At 43.5% G+C, this 18823-nt stretch overlaps 1 protein-coding gene across 1 annotated transcript; it reads right to left on the reverse strand.

Moving 5' to 3' along the window:
- Window positions 1-46: 46 nt before the first annotated feature.
- Window positions 47-17537, reverse strand: galnt3 (UDP-N-acetyl-alpha-D-galactosamine:polypeptide N-acetylgalactosaminyltransferase 3 (GalNAc-T3)). Its single transcript, XM_072444323.1, has 10 exons — window positions 17003-17537; window positions 14720-14892; window positions 11484-11633; window positions 9583-9817; window positions 9399-9516; window positions 5629-5829; window positions 4240-4371; window positions 3998-4099; window positions 1663-1818; window positions 47-646 (listed from the first exon to the last, which is right to left on the reverse strand). Exons 1-10 carry the CDS (start codon window positions 17500-17502, stop codon window positions 533-535), a joined length of 1881 nt encoding a protein of 626 aa, XP_072300424.1. The 5' UTR covers window positions 17503-17537; the 3' UTR covers window positions 47-532.
- Between the last annotated feature and the right edge of the window lie 1286 nt (window positions 17538-18823).

Genomic DNA, 18823 nt, shown 5'->3' on the forward strand with positions numbered 1-18823 from the left:
CACCAGGAATCAGCAGAGGTGCACACCGGGCATCACCAGGCGTCGGCAGGGGTGCGCCCCGGGCATCGGCAGGTGCGCCCCTGCATTGCAAGAACGCCCCCTCAGTAGACTTTTAGATGGCACAGTTCTAGAACAAAAATGGTCCCAAAATCCACAACAAAGCATTTCATTCAGTGTCCTTTAAAAAAACTATATTTTTGACAATATAAAATGGGACAAAAGGCACGACTCTAAAAGGGGAAGTTCTGCATAATTTCAAACATGTTATCGATTTCTTTCTTTGGCGGTATTTTTACAGTATGCACACAGCAAGACGACATCATTATTCTGAATACTTCGAGCTGGTTTCACACTGAAAACGGCTTGCATCCAAAACATCATAGGCACATTAGGTAAAGTTTGACAAGTCCCTTTTCTGTCCAAGCACCAGTAGTTTGTTTCTATGTATAAAAATAAGTTAAGAGTGGTCTTCGGTCTAAAAAGAACCCGCAGAAAAATCAAATAAAAATCAGCCTTTTCATGTAGTGGTGGTTCAGACGAAAAGCCAGAGTTGGAATCGGTCGCCCGGGTTACAGGGCGCGAGCGACGGGTTCTCGTGTCGGGAGCTCAGGCACAAGTTCAGCCCGGGGAGGACGAACAACTGATTCTGTGGAGGGACAAAGACATACAGTAAGCACCGTTACTATGGTAATGTAATAAAAAGGAGACATGGTATTATTCTGTATGCTAGATGTGTTTTGTTTTGATTGACCTTTGGAGAATATAATCTAATGTTCTATAGTTTAAAATAATGTATGGCATGTTTTGTTGTGGCTCCATCTCTTTAGTTTTTTTTTTTAATACGTGGAATTGCATTGGATTGATGTATAACGCCCTCTACTGGTCGCCATGGAGAAGGTAAAACATGGTTGCTACAGAGATAACAGCAGCATCATGGCTTTTCTGAACAAACAGATTGTTTTTATATGAGCTCAAAGTTAATAAAGCTGAACAAACAGATCAGTGCGTGGAAACTCTGAGGCAACTATTGAATGTGTTTGTTGACTATGGAAATGACGAGATTTTACATCTTTATAAGAAAATAAACGTAATAAAACTTTCTAACAAACTCTACTCAACTTAAACAGCTTGTGAGCTAAGGCTGCAACTGACAGATACATTTTAAAGCAGAAAATAAAGAATATATAGTCAAGATAATGACAAACAAATCCAAAGAATGTGTATGAACTTTAACTCTCTAAACTGAAATCTATACGTGCTTTTGAAGTCCATGGACCTTAGGAAACTGCTTTGTTAGACCAGGGCCGCATTTTGAAACTTAAACGGGGCAGAGGGCCACAAACAACTTGACAATGTCGAATTTGTTGAATGACAAAGTGAATCATTAGAAATTTTGCATTTGATGTAATTGCGATGAGCCTCCGCACCTTTAATTAGACTTGGAACATTAATATTAGGTTAGTATAACATCAATATGTCTGAATTTTCCCAATTTCACAGTAAAAAGTACTAGTTTTTATTGTTTGGGCCGACATAGCAGGAAGCTGGAGGGCCAACAAAAATTGATCTGAGGGCCGGTTTTGGCCCCCGGGCCCTAGTTTGGACCTTCATGATTGCGGCGTTTCTCTTTAGAACATGTCGAAGTAGAAAGAGTGTTTGGACCTGTCGGAGCTCCCACTTCTGCTGCAGTCCCACGGCCGTGTCCCGGCTCTTGTACTGGCACTCCTCCAGCTTCAGCGTGACCCCGTCGGCCCCGTGCAGACACAGCTCCTTCTGGATGTTGTGCCGGATCTCGTGGTGGGTGGAGTACTCAAAATACTAGAGTAAGCGAGACACAAGCAAAGATAAATACAACTTTATACTTATACAGCGCTTTTCCACCAGTGACATGACCGTGTACAATGGTCTGACCTGAGACCAAACTGTGGATTCATACTTAACACTTACTTAAATTAATACTTAACAATACTAACTGAACCACTGACTCCCCAAATTGGAATTGGAGATGAGCAATTTGGACCGGACTGTACGAGTCTCACATGATTATCCACTTTAACAATATTATACTGTAACACATAGTCTAACATTTCAAACTCAAATTTGTTAATAAAGCAAGGCTCAATAGTCAACACTGATTTTAATCTTTTAGGAACTATAAGTAGATCATAATTTTACATTTTGTTAATTGTAAAATGCAATATTGCTCTAAAACGGCTTAATAATAGAAACAGGTCCATTGACTGTTCGCTGTTCAAACCTGCAGAACTGAGTCGAATTTCACCGTAACAAGCAGCGGATTGTCATTTACATGGTTTTATTTTTCAAATAATCACAACTAAGTACAAGGATGTGGGCGGGGATAAAGTGTAGGTGAAATCAGGACTTTTCTAAGCACTCAAGCCTCAGTTGCAGGACAATACAGGACAATAGAGGACAATAGAGGACAACTCAAACTAATGAGGAGAAAACACTTGTCACAAAATCTCATTAAACAATTCATTGACTTTTATCCCATTTATTTTGATTTTTTTGTATTGATAATTGTTGAAATGTGGTTTTAAATATTAGTTTGGGTAATTGGGTATACATTTCTGACAATCTAGTAACACAATGAGTGTGATATAGCCGCAGGTAAAACAATAACTCCATAGACTAGTGCAGAGATATATCAGGCAACGTGAAGCTCAGACTTCTGTTCTTCAAAATGCCACAAGAAAGAAGCAAATGTGTTTCCAGCCAATTGCTCAGAACCTTCAAAAGCCCAGAAAAGACTTTAAGCGAAGACTCTCCAATAGTGGAAGTCACACTCCGCTCAGAGATGCAGTGGAACTGAAGATTTCCTGTGGTCTAGACAACCTCAAAGTTTACATTATCCAGAGAAACCTAAAGAGGTCGAACATCGATTGATGAAGCTGGAGACGCGCTACACAACCGAGGGGACAAGCGCTACACAACCGAGGGGACAAGCGCTACACAACCGAGGGGACAAGCGCTACACAACCGAGGGGACAAGCGCTACACAACCGAGGGGACAAGCGCTACACAACCGAGGGGACAAGCGCTACACAACCGAGGGGACAAGCGCTACACAACCGAGGGGACAAGCGCTACACAACCGAGGGGACAAGCGCTACACAACCGAGGGGACACGCGCTACACAACCGAGGGGACACGCGCTACACAACCGAGGGGACAAGCGCTACACAACCGAGGGGACACGACCGAGGGGACACGCGCTACACAACCGAGGGGACACGACCGAGGGGACACGCGCTACACAACCGAGGGGACACGCGCTACACAACCGAGGGGACACGCGCTACACAACCGAGGGGACACGCGCTACACAACCGAGGGGACACGCGCTACACAACCGAGGGGACACGCGCTACACAACCGAGGGGACACGCGCTACACAACCGAGGGGACACGCGCTACACAACCGAGGGGACACGCGCTACACAACCGAGGGGACACGCGCTACACAACTGAGACCATGAGAGTGCACACACACACACACACACACTACACAACTGAGACCACCCGCTACACAACTGAGACCATGAGAGTGCACACACACTACACAACCGTCAGTGTTTCCAGACTTTTCATTGGTTAAACAGAGTCATGTGACCCCTGGTGATGGACATTCAAAGTGTGGACAGAGGTGAAGCAGTTGGACATGTTTCCTGTGGACAATCAGAGGATCACGTTATCAACAGATGGACGTGAGTCGCAAAGAGGAGGAGAGGATGAGGGGGAGGGCCACTCTGCTGTGCTCCAGCTCCAGTTGTAAGTGTAAGTGAATATTGTTACTCCCCAAATTATATTGAACTTATTTTCGGTCAACATCACACCTCTAAGTAAGACCACTAGAGGGCAGTCACAACGTCCCTCCTACATCCAATACGTGGCCTCCAAAAGGTCGACCTACTCATTCAAATCAAGAGCATTCATTATAAAACACATTTCTAGCAGTCGGCCAAAAGGTTCAGACCTGGTTCCCTCCGAGGCCGTGGCAGGGGTACATGATCAGCGGTTTGCCCCCCTCGTTGTTCTCTCCGGCGTCCAGGCACAACTCTTTGCCCACGCTCTTCACCTGCACAGAACGGGCAAAGACATGTGAGTCGAGGAGAGCCAAAGTGAAAAGAAAACAGCCGCGGCAAGCTGTCCAAACACCCGGCTCCCCCAGAGGGCGTTCGGGCGGTGTGGGATTTGAGCGGGAGGAGCGCCACGTACCGAGCCGAAGCGCAGAGGGTTGAGGTCGGGCATGAAGATCTCAGGGAAGACGTTCTGAAGATACCAGGAGAAGCTCTTGCACTGCAGCCGCTGCCGGAGCTCCACGCGCTGGGAAATGTCGCCGAAAGAACCCTGGGAAAACATAAAGCTCGCCTTGATCAGAACAGATCCAAATGATGGACTGGATTCAGGAGCAAAATGACAGATTACGTAAACGTTTGTGTCACTTCTAGACTTGTGTGAAAGTGTCGTTTCAGGAGTGGAATAAGCGCTCGGATTGTGGAATGTGATGAGGTCATTCCCAGATGGGGGGCAAGAGCCACATTTATCTACTGACCAAAGAAAAACATTGTAAATTCCAGAATTGAGGCATATTATTGTTAGCCGTCCCGTATCTGTATTAAATATTATAGGCCAATAAAGAGTGAGGACATCATCTGAGCCCTATTGTAACTGTAACTGTATTCTTTACTTTCCATTTTCAGCCAGGTCTTTCCAGGCAGATGACCTTCTCACAACCATCTGCTGGAAGAACAACAGGGACTTGTTCCTTTGCAGATCTAAAGGTTTTGTGTCCACTTGAAGCCCTCATTAGACCGAGCACTCACTGTAATGACCGTGAGACTCGCTGAAAGCAGAAGCTCGTGTGTGAAGGAGGGACAGGCCTGAGGAAGCACACGTTTATGGCCCCTCGGGGACCCCGTAGAGTGCAGCTTCTCCTACAGCCACATTAACCATTTAACAGCCTGCCGGGCCAACAGAACAGACACACTTTCTCTGAGCATGTCCACGTAGTGAGGTACATGTAGAGAAATCGGACATGTAAAAGTGTGACAAACCTTAGTGCACTTTGTTTGGGCACATGTAAAACAAAAAATCTTGCCAATTCCTCTAGCCAACATAAAAGTACTACAAACTCATCGCTAGCCGTGTAATATTAGCAAAAGCAATGGTTTTTGCTTGTTATTTTTTAAATAAAAGGCTCCTTTACATTTTCAATAATTAATTATATCTGTTAGATGATCCCCACCCTACATTATGACAGCAGAAATGCTCCGAACGAGTCTGACAATGATTTACGGATTTAAAAACGCTCCATTTATAATGTCACAAAACTGAAACATTTGGAGTGTTTTCTGAGGCTCAGAGGGAAAGGACTTACTGAACAGGATCAAACAGGCATGAATGAAGCTGAACTGAAGTCCATACATTATATTGTGTTTGTCCTTTTATCCCTTTAGCTTTTCAAACAAGTGTTTCCTTAAATGGGTCTAACTAAGGTAATAAGTAAAGTGTAAAATAAAACATAATTGGGAGGATTAAAGAAGAGGAGCGGCTCAGGTCATGCATGTATTTACTGTGTTACTTTGAAGTGCAGGATCTACTCACGTCTTTGGACATCTGTCCCGCTTGCTGGTTGCGGCGGAAGAAGATCTCTTTGTAATTGTCCATCCAGACCTCGGCGAGGCGGACCTGGTTGCGGGCAATGACCTGTGTGCCTTTGGGGAAGGTGTGAGGGCTTTTGGTGCGGAACACGTGTCCCACCACAGAGCAGGGGATGATCTCCAGCTGACCCCCGCACTGCCACACCTGCAGGGCAACACCACTTTACACACACCTGCAGGGCAACACCACTTTACACACACCTGCAGGGCGACACCACTTTACACACACACACCTGCAGGGCAACACCACTTTACACACACCTGCAGGGCGACACCACTTTACACACACACACCTGCAGGGCAACACCACTTTACACACACCTGCAGGGCAACACCACTTTACACACACCTGCAGGGCGACACCACTTTACACACACCTGCAGGGCAACACCACTTTACACACACACACCTGCAGGGCAACACCACTTTACACACACCTGCAGGGCGACACCACTTTACACACACACACCTGCAGGGCGACACCACTTTACACACACCTGCAGGGCGACACCACTTTACACACACACACCTGCAGGGCGACACCACTTTACACACACACACACCTGCAGGGCGACACCACTTTACACACACACACCTGCAGGGCGACACCACTTTACACACACACACCTGCAGGGCAACACCACTTTACACACACCTGCAGGGCAACACCACTTTACACACACCTGCAGGGCGACACCACTTTACACACACACACCTGCAGGGCGACACCACTTTACACACACCTGCAGGGCGACACCACTTTACACACACCTGCAGGGCGACACCACTTTACACACACCTGCAGGGCGACACCACTTTACACACACCTGCAGGACGACACCACTTTACACACACCTGCAGGGCGACACCACTTTACACACACCTGCAGGACGACACCACTTTACACACACACACCTGCAGGACGACACCACTTTACACACACACACACCTGCAGGGCGACACCACTTTACACACACCTGCAGGGCGACACCACTTTACACACACCTGCAGGACGACACCACTTTACACACACACACCTGCAGGGCAACACCACTTTACACACACACACCTGCAGGGCAACACCACTTTACACACACACACCTGCAGGGCGACACCACTTTACACACACCTGCAGGGCAACACCACTTTACACACACACACCTGCAGGGCAACACCACTTTACACACACCTGCAGGGCAACACCACTTTACACACACCTGCAGGGTGACACCACTTTACACACACCTGCAGGGCAACACCACTTTACACACACACACCTGCAGGGCGACACCACTTTACACACACCTGCAGGGCGACACCACTTTACACACACCTGCAGGGCAACACCACTTTACACACACCTGCAGGGCAACACCACTTTACACACACCTGCAGGGCGACACCACTTTACACACACACACCTGCAGGGCAACACCACTTTACACACACCTGCAGGGCGACACCACTTTACACACACCTGCAGGGCAACACCACTTTACACACACACACCTGCAGGGCAACACCACTTTACACACACCTGCAGGGCGACACCACTTTACACACACCTGCAGGGCAACACCACTTTACACACACCTGCAGGGCAACACCACTTTACACACACACACCTGCAGGGCAACACCACTTTACACACACACACCTGCAGGGCAACACCACTTTACACACACCTGCAGGGCAACACCACTTTACACACACACACCTGCAGGGCGACACCACTTTACACACACACACCTGCAGGGCAACACCACTTTACACACACACACCTGCAGGGCAACACCACTTTACACACACCTGCAGGGCAACACCACTTTACACACACCTGCAGGGCGACACCACTTTACACACACACACCTGCAGGGCGACACCACTTTACACACACACACCTGCAGGGCAACACCACTTTACACACACACACCTGCAGGGCAACACCACTTTACACACACCTGCAGGGCAACACCACTTTACACACACACACCTGCAGGGCAACACCACTTTACACACACACACCTGCAGGGTGACACCACTTTACACACACCTGCAGGGCGACACCACTTTACACACACCTGCAGGGCAACACCACTTTACACACACACACCTGCAGGGCGACACCACTTTACACACACCTGCAGGGCGACACCACTTTACACACACCTGCAGGGCAACACCACTTTACACACACACACCTGCAGGGCAACACCACTTTACACACACACACCTGCAGGGCGACACCACTTTACACACACACACCTGCAGGGCAACACCACTTTACACACACACACCTGCAGGGCAACACCACTTTACACACACCTGCTTTACCACACAGGACCGTCATTATCTAAACCAAACAGGACCACGCAGTACTATTCATACTGAGAACACATGGAATAGATTTAAGGAAAAAGTCTTGTAAGTAAAAGTGGTGGAGTACATAGTAGTGTGTTAGAGTAGGACAGAGTCAGGACTTCACTTCCTCCTGAAAAAGTGAAAAGGTTTTACTCTGATTAAGTTCAAATCTAGACTAAAACCGCTCCGTTTGGCTGTGCTATGACTTACTTTGTGAACAAAGGGCGGTCTACAAATACACTTGCCCCGCCTTTAGATATAAAATTAATGTAGTTTTAGTGGTAGATGGCTATGTAATAATAATAAAACAGATAAGGAAAATATATTCACATGAGGCCGCATTACTTTGTTTACTGATTTTTAAATGAAATATATTGAACAGGCGGACGGATTATAAATCCAAATATAATTTCAATTTCAAAAGATGTTTTCTTCCGGGTTTGCCTAAAACGCACCACGGGAGGAGAGGGGGGGGGGGGGGGGGGGGGGGAGACGTGACGCGCAGGAGCATGTAACAGTAGATTTAGTGTGTTTTAGACAGATAGAACTGACGCTTGAGTGTGCACCCTCCCCCACCCACCCAGTCACGGCAAAACGCGCTGAAGAAAATGTGGTAAACGGGTTTAAAATGTGTATTTACAATATAAAGGCGCGCAGCAGCAGGGAAACGGACCGCGCTCTCGCCGGGGCCGCGCGCAGGGACAGACCCGCTCCGTCACAGACTTCCGCAGGAGTTTGGCGAGAAATTGCTTCACGCACTCTTATCTTTTGATTTAATGCTATTTTGCTTTGTCGGCGGTACTTTATTAAAAAAAATGCTAATAATTTATCTTATTTATATTGTGGAAATCAATAATCTAAGTGCGGCGGATCCATAAACCAAGTAATAAAATAACTAAGGCCTAAGCACCAGAATATATGTGAGCTATAATTGCTAATAACAGTGTATAAATAAATCAATAATAAATGTGCTTTCTGAGTGATGTGAACCAGCTCCAGGTTTAGAAACACATTTAAACCTTTAAACCTGCTCTATGTGTCTCTATGGCAGTTCTAACCCAGAAATAACCCAAAGGACCAAAGGAGAACCAAAGAATGAATTACAGGATCTAAATTCTGCAAATATCACAAATGTAGAGGGCCTTTAATTCAACAGAGGGAGCTCACCAACCACAGTTTGAGAAACACTGCACTAGTCTTTGTGGCAAAGGTCGAGGCAGGGTTTATATTTGTAGTGGCAATAGAGGTTCTGCAGGCGACGACATGTCAGTGCATAACTCTAGTAGTCAGACCACAAATACACATGTATAATGTATTTTGATTATGTTTGAAGTACATGTATAAAGAGCTTACCCTGAATGACATCTCAATATTCTCTCCGCCCCAGATTTCCATTTGCTCGTCATAACTCCCAATGTGGTAGAAGTAGTCTTTGGAGATGGAGAAGAGGCCTCCAGCAAAAGTGGGAGTCCTGACAGTCACAATATGGTGTTCAGTTCTGCTGTTCCACGACACAGTCACAGAGTTCTCTCCTCACCTGATTGGATAGGTCTCGTCCTTTCTCCTCCTCTTCTCGTGGTCGGGCAGGCTCTCCCACCCAAACGACAGGCTCCAGTCGAAGTTTCCCCGGTTGTGGTTCTGACCGTACGGAGACGGTTTCATGAACTCAAACGTGTTCAGGTCGATGGTGGTGATGTCGGGGGAGACGACCGCCGTGGAGTTCTCAGCGATCCGGCCCAGAAGAGGCTCCAGCCAGCCGTGGAAGCACTCACCTGCAAACGCACACATATGCACACAAAGAAACACACACACACACAGAAACGCACGCGCACGCACACACACAAACAAACAAACACACAAACAAACACACACACGCAAACACAAACAAACACACACACACACACGTAAACACACACGCAAACACACACAAACAAACACACACACAAACAAACAAACAAACGCAAACAAACACACGCATTATTTTTTTGTTTTAAATAAAATGGCAAAGTCTAGTAATACATTTTTTACTCCAGGGAAATAAAAATATCTGAAAAATGACACAGAGAAGTGGTTATTCCTTCTCACACTGGCAAAGTGGGACACCACAAATATGCTAATTTATGTTGTGAAAACACTAAAAACAAACAAGCAGCAGTTGTATTTACTATTTGGTTAAAGAGGCGACAAATTAAATGTATAATTTGGCATATGTGCTCCGACATTGGTCTTTCTTACACTGAGTCACTAGTTACTCTCATATAATCATTTGTCACATTTAATTAATTTAATTTCCACAAAACCCATTATTTTCAGTTCTGCACACAGTGGTTAGTATGAAGTGAACTGTAAGTGAAAAAAAGCGCATGAATTTTAAAATACAAAAAGGATCAAACTCGACTGTCCCACTTTACCCATATCGACCCGACTAATGGATCAATACATCCTTCTTGTATCGCTTTGCCTTGGATGTTCCACAGTATTAATCATCCTTCTCTTTGGGAACAAGCATGAGGATGCGTAAGCCTAAGGTACAGGTCGGATCTGCGGAGCGGCGAGACTATTCAAAGTAAGAATGCATGTATTATTGACCAATCAAAATACTTGGAATGAAATAAATGTAAGACAGACACATTTAATACTCAACTGTGGAACATTCCAGCCAAAGCAATAGCAAGCAGGAAGTGTACCCAGAAGAGCAACGTTACAGCGTGTAACTTCAAATATCCATAAATAATGCAACACCAAGTCTACAACTAAAACATGAGAAACAGTCAAAAGTATAAATCAATAAAACTCTAAGATTACTCAGAGTAATCAGTGCAGAATGCTGGAATTCAGTGTTTCTATCAAACTTTTCCTCAAACACGCATTATGCTCATATTAACATTATCTAATTGAACTTAAATTATTGAGGGGGAAATTAAATGTTTTTTAATTTAAATAACACCGACAATGACGAGCCACTCTGTTCACTCTTCTTTATTGTATTTTATTTAGTTATTTATTTATGTCATATCTTTCATGTATTGTTTTTGTTTTGTTTTTTCTTGTTATTGTTGTTATTGTTGCTGTTCCTGTTTATTATCTTTGTTGTACAGTATATGTAAAATAAAATAAAAAATTATAAGAAAAAATAAAAAACTGAATAAAAAAAAAACGCTTTTTAAATCTCATCCCAAAATTAGAAAACCTTATGTGGACTTTACACACACAGAGGTGAAGCAGGCGACATCACAGCATTCACACTTTTCCTGTAAAAAGATCTAAAACGCTACTAAAAAAAAAAAACATCACGCAGTAAACAAATCCAGTCGAATAAATAAGAACAAAAGGGTCAAAAGAGTATTCTGCCAGTGCTATTTAGCGTACGTGGTGTTTGTTCACAGAGTTTGCACCACTCTGGGGCTCAGTGCGCTCGCATCGTGTACACGGACTCACAGTGAGCGTCCAGGAAGGTGAGCGTGTCTCCCGTGGCGACGGAGGCTCCCAGGAGCCGAGCGGTGATCAGGCCCTTCCTCTCCTTCTGCCGCATCACTCGCACCATGTTCAGCTGTTTGAGATACTCGTCCAGCGGATCCTTCAGCATGTCTGAGTACAACACACGGACAGTATTAGTATATATATACACTAAGGTACTGCGTGAGTAAAGGCTGCGTCTGCTGTTTTATAAGTGTGTGAAGATGAAGACTATGGGAAAGGTTTACGGACGAAGAGGAAGTATATAACAGTAAGAGTGAAATCCTTCATTTTCTTTTGTTGCCAATCCTTAAGTATGTGACCAACATTCTGAATGATGAATTCAAGTTAATATTCAACAACAACAAAAAACACTGTACCGTTTTTAGAGTTTAGATTGAGTTAAAATGACCTAATTTTGAGTCTAAAATGTTGAAATTGATTATCACAATTGTCGATTAAACCAGTGGTTGGTAAATGTATTATATGTTGCCTACTAAAGTCATTCATAGGTCTATCAGAGTAAAACATTAAATATGAGGCTACTTTATCAAATAATCATATTGTGTTAGTGTGACGATTAGTGCTGCCAAAATTATAAAAGAAAATCAGATACTAATTAATTAAAACTGGTATTGAAACTAACCCATACTAATTTGAGCTAAAATGTGTGAAAAAAAGAAAAAAAAAGGACAAAATGAGACCACATGGAAATTATATTATGTATATTTTGTGTTGACTATCGTCAGTCTAAAAAACGGAAATTGGTTTGCTTCCATCCTAATCAAGTTTGACATTTTAGTATTGAGACAACACTTGTCACAAAACTGAATTTCTTTTTTCATTTTCAACAGAAAATAATAGTATTAAAAAGACATAAAATACCCTTCAACGTAGTGTGTAAAAGTGGGTAGAATTCAAAGCACGTTGATACAGTTAAAAGTCCTTTGTTGTCGAGAAAGGTGTATTTTAATCACTTTTATACCGTATTTCAGGACATAGACGTTCTCCAAAGTATTATCTTTATAAAACAATAGTACTTTCTTTAAGTCGCCTGTGCTCTTAAACTAGTTCTGATAAAGCTCAAGATCATTCTTAAACTGTTCAGGAAAGGTCACATTCTGTCCCGTTTGACACTTTTGACCAGCCTCTGATCTTAATATCACTAACTCCAAATACATTTTAGCGTTAAATTATGAAACAAAAACCTGCTCCTGACGATGTTTTTCATTAGGAAAGAACAACAAAAAAGAAGTGGATTGTGAGTGCCCCTCTTTGAAACACAGCACTCTGAATTAAATGAACTAAAGCTGATGTAACGCGGGACAATTGTCTGCAGCTTGGCGCACAATGGGAAAGTTGTCCGACATGGCTGCGTTTCAGCTGAACCCGGCCTCCATCTGTGGCCTGCCCTGGGCTCTGAGCAGACTTTAGATGAAGCAGACCTCCAGGATTCTGTGGAACTCCCGACACCGCTCCTGTTTACGTGGACTAAAGTGAGGGCTAGTGTTCCTCTGGCTTCCTGTCCACTTTCTCACCGACGGCCCGCGCTGAAACTGGACACGGTTTAAAGCCTCAAAAGTGGCCACAAAATCTCCATTCTAGGCCCGGGTGCTTTCTCACAAGTCTTTCCCGTATTATGTGGTCAAGCAGGTGTGATGTGCAATTACCATGGTGATCATTAGTAAGCGCTAAGTCAATATTCGACGATAATTTCCTAGGGCGTGGGAGGAGAGCCCGTTTCGCTTGGCAATGACAGTCTTTGGCCAAATGGATGCTACAGAGATGCTTTTGTAATCTGGATTTCAATATGTGTAACAAATATAATGCTTCGGTATGTGAATCAATGCATGTCTTTTGTTTACTGGGTTTTTACTGTTTTTTTTATTGGGTTATAATAATAATGCACGTCAGTTTTCTGGTGTAGCGTGAATAACTACTTTCTATGGTAAATGGTAAATGGTCACATTTATATAGCGCTTTTCTACCGTCAAGGTACTCAAAGCGCTTTACATCAAGGAACCAGTCACCCATTCACACACACATTCACACCCCAGATATACGCAGACACCAAGGACACAACGGCAGTATTCACATGAGGCAGCTGCGATCGCACCGCCAACCTGCGGGCCAGTGGATCTGACCGCTCTGACTGAGCGGGGAGTCGAACCGCCGACCTTTGGATCAGAAGACGAGCACTCTACCACTGAGCTACTGCCGCCCCCAATGGGGAATTTACTTTGCAAGATATAGAATTAAACTTATTATCTATCTCTATTAGGGATGTTAAGATGTATCTTACAATTGTTGTGCGAGAAAATTACCAAAAAAACCCAACAAAAACTATATTTTTCTGTGATATTATTACTCGTAATCTTTTTCTTCAAGTTTGTGATGAGTTTATGAAATTTACCTAAAAAGTGCTTTATGGATATATGGATTTCAGGACTATAGACTTATAATGCTTATTATCTTTTATCTTACAGTGACAGTGTGACCTGAACAATCTGAACAATGTATCTACGAAGGGCAAACACCACATGGCCAAATCAGATCTGTGGAGAGGCGAGTGAGAGTGGAAGAATGCAAGGTATTTTTGATGAGGTCGATTCCAGGCAAAGTTTGACCTTTTGAAAGCTATAAAACTATATCAATGAATAAATCTGGAAATATTGTTCATTTATTCACTTCTTTTTTTGTTAATAAGCCTGTTACAATAATTACTTATCGTTAGAGAGAGAAAATATGAACCTTTGTCTGGTCAATATATGTCGTACTTATTCTTGAACTAGTTATTTGTGCTGTACAGTTGAATAAAAAACTACACATTAACTACTTAAATGTTTCTTTCTGCCATTTAAGTTTAAAAAAAATAAAAACAATGTTGTTATAGACAGCTATTCATTGAATGCCAGTACAAGTATGTAACCTATAAGCAACATTTGAATAAAAAAAACAGATTATAGTCTTGTAAATTCTGCTCACATTTGTACACAATTATCTCCCATTTCTACCCAGAGATGAAACACTTTCCCTCAAATACAATACAAAAAAATACATTCTTTCCATCTTAACCAAAGCAATTATTCTGAACACGGCTAGTATTCCTTTGGCTGCCTGTTCCAACCCACTTCACAGCCGGGACTCTCGCTCCCACCCAAAGCTTACATTGAAACTGGACCTGATATTAAGTGCGAGGTGGTCTTGGCCTAGTTTACCGTCCACGCTGGCGTCGTCCACTAGAATGATCTCTTTGAGTAGAATGGCGGGCGATGTGTGCAGGACACTGTACACTGTCCTCAGCAGCGTGCTCCAGGCCTCGTTGTGGAAGACGATGATAACGCTGGTGGTGGGCAAAGGGGGGCATCGCTTGAAAGTCTGCTCGATGCATCTGAAACGAGAGCGAAGACAAGGACGTGATTGTCCAGTGCGAGTCTGAGGTGGCACAACAGTTGGGTCATTACATTCTCCCAGCTTCCCATGTGGGGTGTCCAGTTCAGCAGCCTTTGGAAAGCAAAGGTTTAGTCGAACAGGTCCTCAATGTTCTACATCTTCATGTCATAATGGCTCTAACGGCGTGAGAAATCAACTCAAAATACACTTCACATTTGTTAAAGGTGCTTTGAGTAACTTTTTGTGGGGGCAGGGTCAGCCATCTGCTTGTCTCCATGGAGACTGTATCCAACTGTTTTTCATGTAATAAAGGGTTAGAGTTTTTGCCCCAGGACAGATATATTATAAAAGCAGCTCTTAGGGTGAAAATGAGATCTCAGTGCGCTGTCTGCATTTAAATATAGAGTTGTATTCACTGCAAAGCAGGAAGTGTGCTAATGTTTGTTAACTTTACTAAAATGGTAAATAATTGTGAAAAGCCCTGATAAAGTAATCGCAGTGAACCATTTGGTTGTTCCGACTGCAGTAGGACAGTCAGAAATATATTTAGACCACTGCAAAAAGAAGAGATAGTCCTGCGTTTCATATTATATTAACAATATTAACAATACACTTTACTTTTGGCTTCATTCCACCTCAAATGAAACTAAGTGATGTCACGTGAAGACAAACTTCAACATTGCAGGACGTGGCTGTGCGTCATCTGCACCGAGGATGCTCTGACATGTACTTGGACTAGCATGTGGCGTGTTTAGCCCGACAATTGTGGGGTTGTTTCCGGAGTAACCGCAGAAAGCAGTCACATGTGCTGGAACAAAGAGGAGGAATGATGCGTCGCTAATGGTGCGGGGACAGAAATCACCCTCAAGGAGCCTGGAAGGAGGAACATCAGGTTTAAATTGGAGATCAACGGCTCATCTGGATTGTGTCTGGTGTGCACTGGGTATGAAATAGGATCATAAGCGCCACTAGAGGGAGCAGCGATGTCACAGTACAACGTGTAATGTTCCACCTACATGTAACAGGCGGGTAAAAGGAGAACGTAATAAAAGCACTTGTAATATAGTCTTTAAAATGCCATTGTAACCGAGCCAGTTATATTAGGGCGTGGTTCAAACATGACGGAGAATAAACAATGGCTGAAGTCTGTTCAGGGCGTGGCCAGGCATGTGGACTCTAGCGTGAATGCATATTGGAACGTATTACTTTGTCCTAGATTGATCTTGCCACGTATGATCAAAATCAGAAATGTTGTTTTATGCTATTGTTTTTAAAGGGGACATATTACGCTAAATCTACTTTAATGAGCTTTAACAACAGTGTTTCCTCATCATTAATGTACTTAAAGTTGTGTTTTGATTGATTCCTGCATGTTTGAGTTATATTGTCCTGCAACTGAGGCTCAGAAAAGTCCTGCCCCCTATCCCCGCCCACATACCCGCCCACATCCCCGCCCACATCCCCGCCCACATCTCTGTATTCAGTTGAGATAATTTGGAAAAAGTGACACAAATTTGCCATGAGTTACTTTTCAAAAATAAAAATAAAATGACAATCTGCTGATTGTTACGGTGAAATGTAACGAGCAGCAACTGTAGAACAGATTTGAACAGGAAGTAGACGGAGCCGTTCTATTCCTAAAAACAAAATTACAGTTTAAAATGAACAAAATGAAACAATAATCGACTTAATAATATAGTTAATATGTCTCCTTTAAGACTTTCAGATGCCAAGTCAGCCTGCCAAGATGTGCAGCTGATTCCAAACACATCCACTTTGCTTGAACTCTTAATTATTGCCCTAATGTTGGACAGGATTGGTATATTTTGTTACTTGGCACAAAGATTTACACAAAAACATTAGGAAATCACAGGGGTCTGATCTAGGGCTGTTAACAATGAATATTTTAGTCAGCAATTTGTCGATTTCTCAGAATGTGTATTACTAATTGTTCATTCTTTTTAGAAATTTTGATTTACTAAAGCCGCCATCTGTGTTATACAAAAAGAGTTGATATTGGTTAATAATTGTGGACTGTGGATTGCCAATGACAGTACATAAATCCTCGGAGGTGAAGTAAAATAAAAACCACAGTGGCCCCCACATACTCTGGCGGTCTGGTGTCCGCTCCCAGGTCTCTGCTCAGGGAGATCCTGTCGCTGGCGAACAGGTTGAAACAGTGCTTCTCCTCCCCCTTCTCCTTCTCCTTCTGCTCCTCCGGGCCGAGCGAGTCGGTGTGGAAGGGTCTCCCCGACGCTCCGGGCGACAGCGGGTTCTGCCGGGGCCGCTCCAGAGCCGGCCCCAGCTCTGACGCCGTGTAGTGGCCGGGCCGACAGGAGCCCGCGTCCCCCGCCTCCTGCTGCTGTCTCACCGGCGCCCGGATCTGCATCTTGGGCATGGCGTCGCGGAAGTTATTGACGGCGCCCATCACCATCCCGAGCATGGAGTCCCGCTTTTCCGCCATGTCCCGGAGCCAGGGGTCGTCCTGGCTGCCCGGGCTCCCCACCTCCCATTGGATGAAGAACACGACGCTGACGAAGAGGAGGGCGACTACGGCCAGTTTGAGCGGGTGCAGCCGTCTCCGCATCATTCGGCGTAAAGAGGTCATGGTGCGAGCGCGCGGGGCTGGGCAGGAGCGGAGGGTCAGCTATGGTGAAGCGGTGAAAGGAGAACGTGCATTAGGACAGAAGAGAAACGTACAGAATACATGGAATTATACGTATTTATCACATCGGACTGACTCATAGCACTGCCACAACATGCCAGGGTTGTCCAACTGTCGACAGCGGCAGTTGACATATGCAAATGCTAAAGATTTATTTAAATAAAAAGGTCCAGAAATCAGATTGTAATCAGATTTTAGGAGTGCCTGTAAACATAGCACCGGAATCTATTGATCAAATTAAACAGGCTGTTGTACAATTAGTTACTTAGTTCTGACTTCTTTTGGTGCTAATTTGGATTGGATATTTCAGACCAGAACCTCATTTGTCACAGGTTTTATTATGGGCCAAGGACAATAATGAGTGAGTAATAACTAAATGACAACATTTGAAATACACAAGTCAATTAGTCTACGAAATGGGGCGACAACTCAAACAATTATTTCTATTGTGTTTTCAGACTTTTTAAATAAATGTTCAGCTAAATAAAGTTTGAACTGTGCTGACTGAAGGCAGAGAAAAACAAAAAAAGCATTTTTTTTTTTTTTTTTTTTTAAATAGGCACAATTAGTCGATTAATCACTGCAGCTCTACTATAGAATCCACTTCAACAACTACTACACAGAATTCTTAAACTTGAGCACAAAATGTCCTATTGTGTTCACTTTTTAAGCAATATTTAAAGACCGGCTTCTAATCGTTATATCAACTTCATCAACCATCATTACTAGATTAGAGTACGAGTTAAAGATAACATATTCTAACCCTAACCCTTAAATACACAACACAAGCTTAAAGAGTCTCGGGAGTCCGGGAGTAGATTTGGGACAAAGAACTACATTGTATTTCTTCCTATTACTTATCATTCAAAACCACAAAGCTTTTCTTAAAAAAATCTGACCATAATTGTCATGACAAAGTTGTTATATCCACCATTTAAAACGTTCTGTCATTAGAATACTCAAAATTCCAGGAGCAAAAGTGAAGCAGACCACATTAACTGACACCAAAAATGCTTTAAATCACAAAGGGTGAAGTGTCTTTTAAAGCCTCAAACTTGTATTTCAGGTTCAGGAAAAACATGTTGTATGTAAAATGAAAAACTAGTTTGAGCTGAACATTTCTGTGAGATTTTGTCAAGTAAAACCTAAAAATCTGGTCAAAACATCCTTTTAAATGAACAAATAATGTAAAATACGATTGTAAACGTCTTCAAACAAGACTTTGACATCACTCACATGTGTCTGAGTGATTTCCATGTACAAA

Source organism: Eucyclogobius newberryi, unplaced genomic scaffold, assembly GCF_026437365.1.
Source record: "Eucyclogobius newberryi isolate DKJ021-1_F unplaced genomic scaffold, fEucNew1.0.hap1 SCAF_14, whole genome shotgun sequence".
NCBI classification, from domain to species: domain Eukaryota; kingdom Metazoa; phylum Chordata; class Actinopteri; order Gobiiformes; family Gobiidae; genus Eucyclogobius; species Eucyclogobius newberryi.

Bases quoted from the DNA above. Each gene is read 5' to 3' on its own strand.
- galnt3 (XM_072444323.1), bottom strand. From the start codon at position 17,502: ATGACCTCTTTACGCCGAATGATGCGGAGACGGCTGCACCCGCTCAAA. The intron at 4,372-5,628 runs GTGAGTAGATCC...ATGTTTTCCCAG, and splicing joins CGGGACAGATGTCCAAAGAC to GGTTCTTTCGGCGACATTTC. The intron at 1,819-3,997 runs GTCTGAACCTTT...CGCTTACTCTAG, and splicing joins ACGGCCTCGGAGGGAACCAG to TATTTTGAGTACTCCACCCA.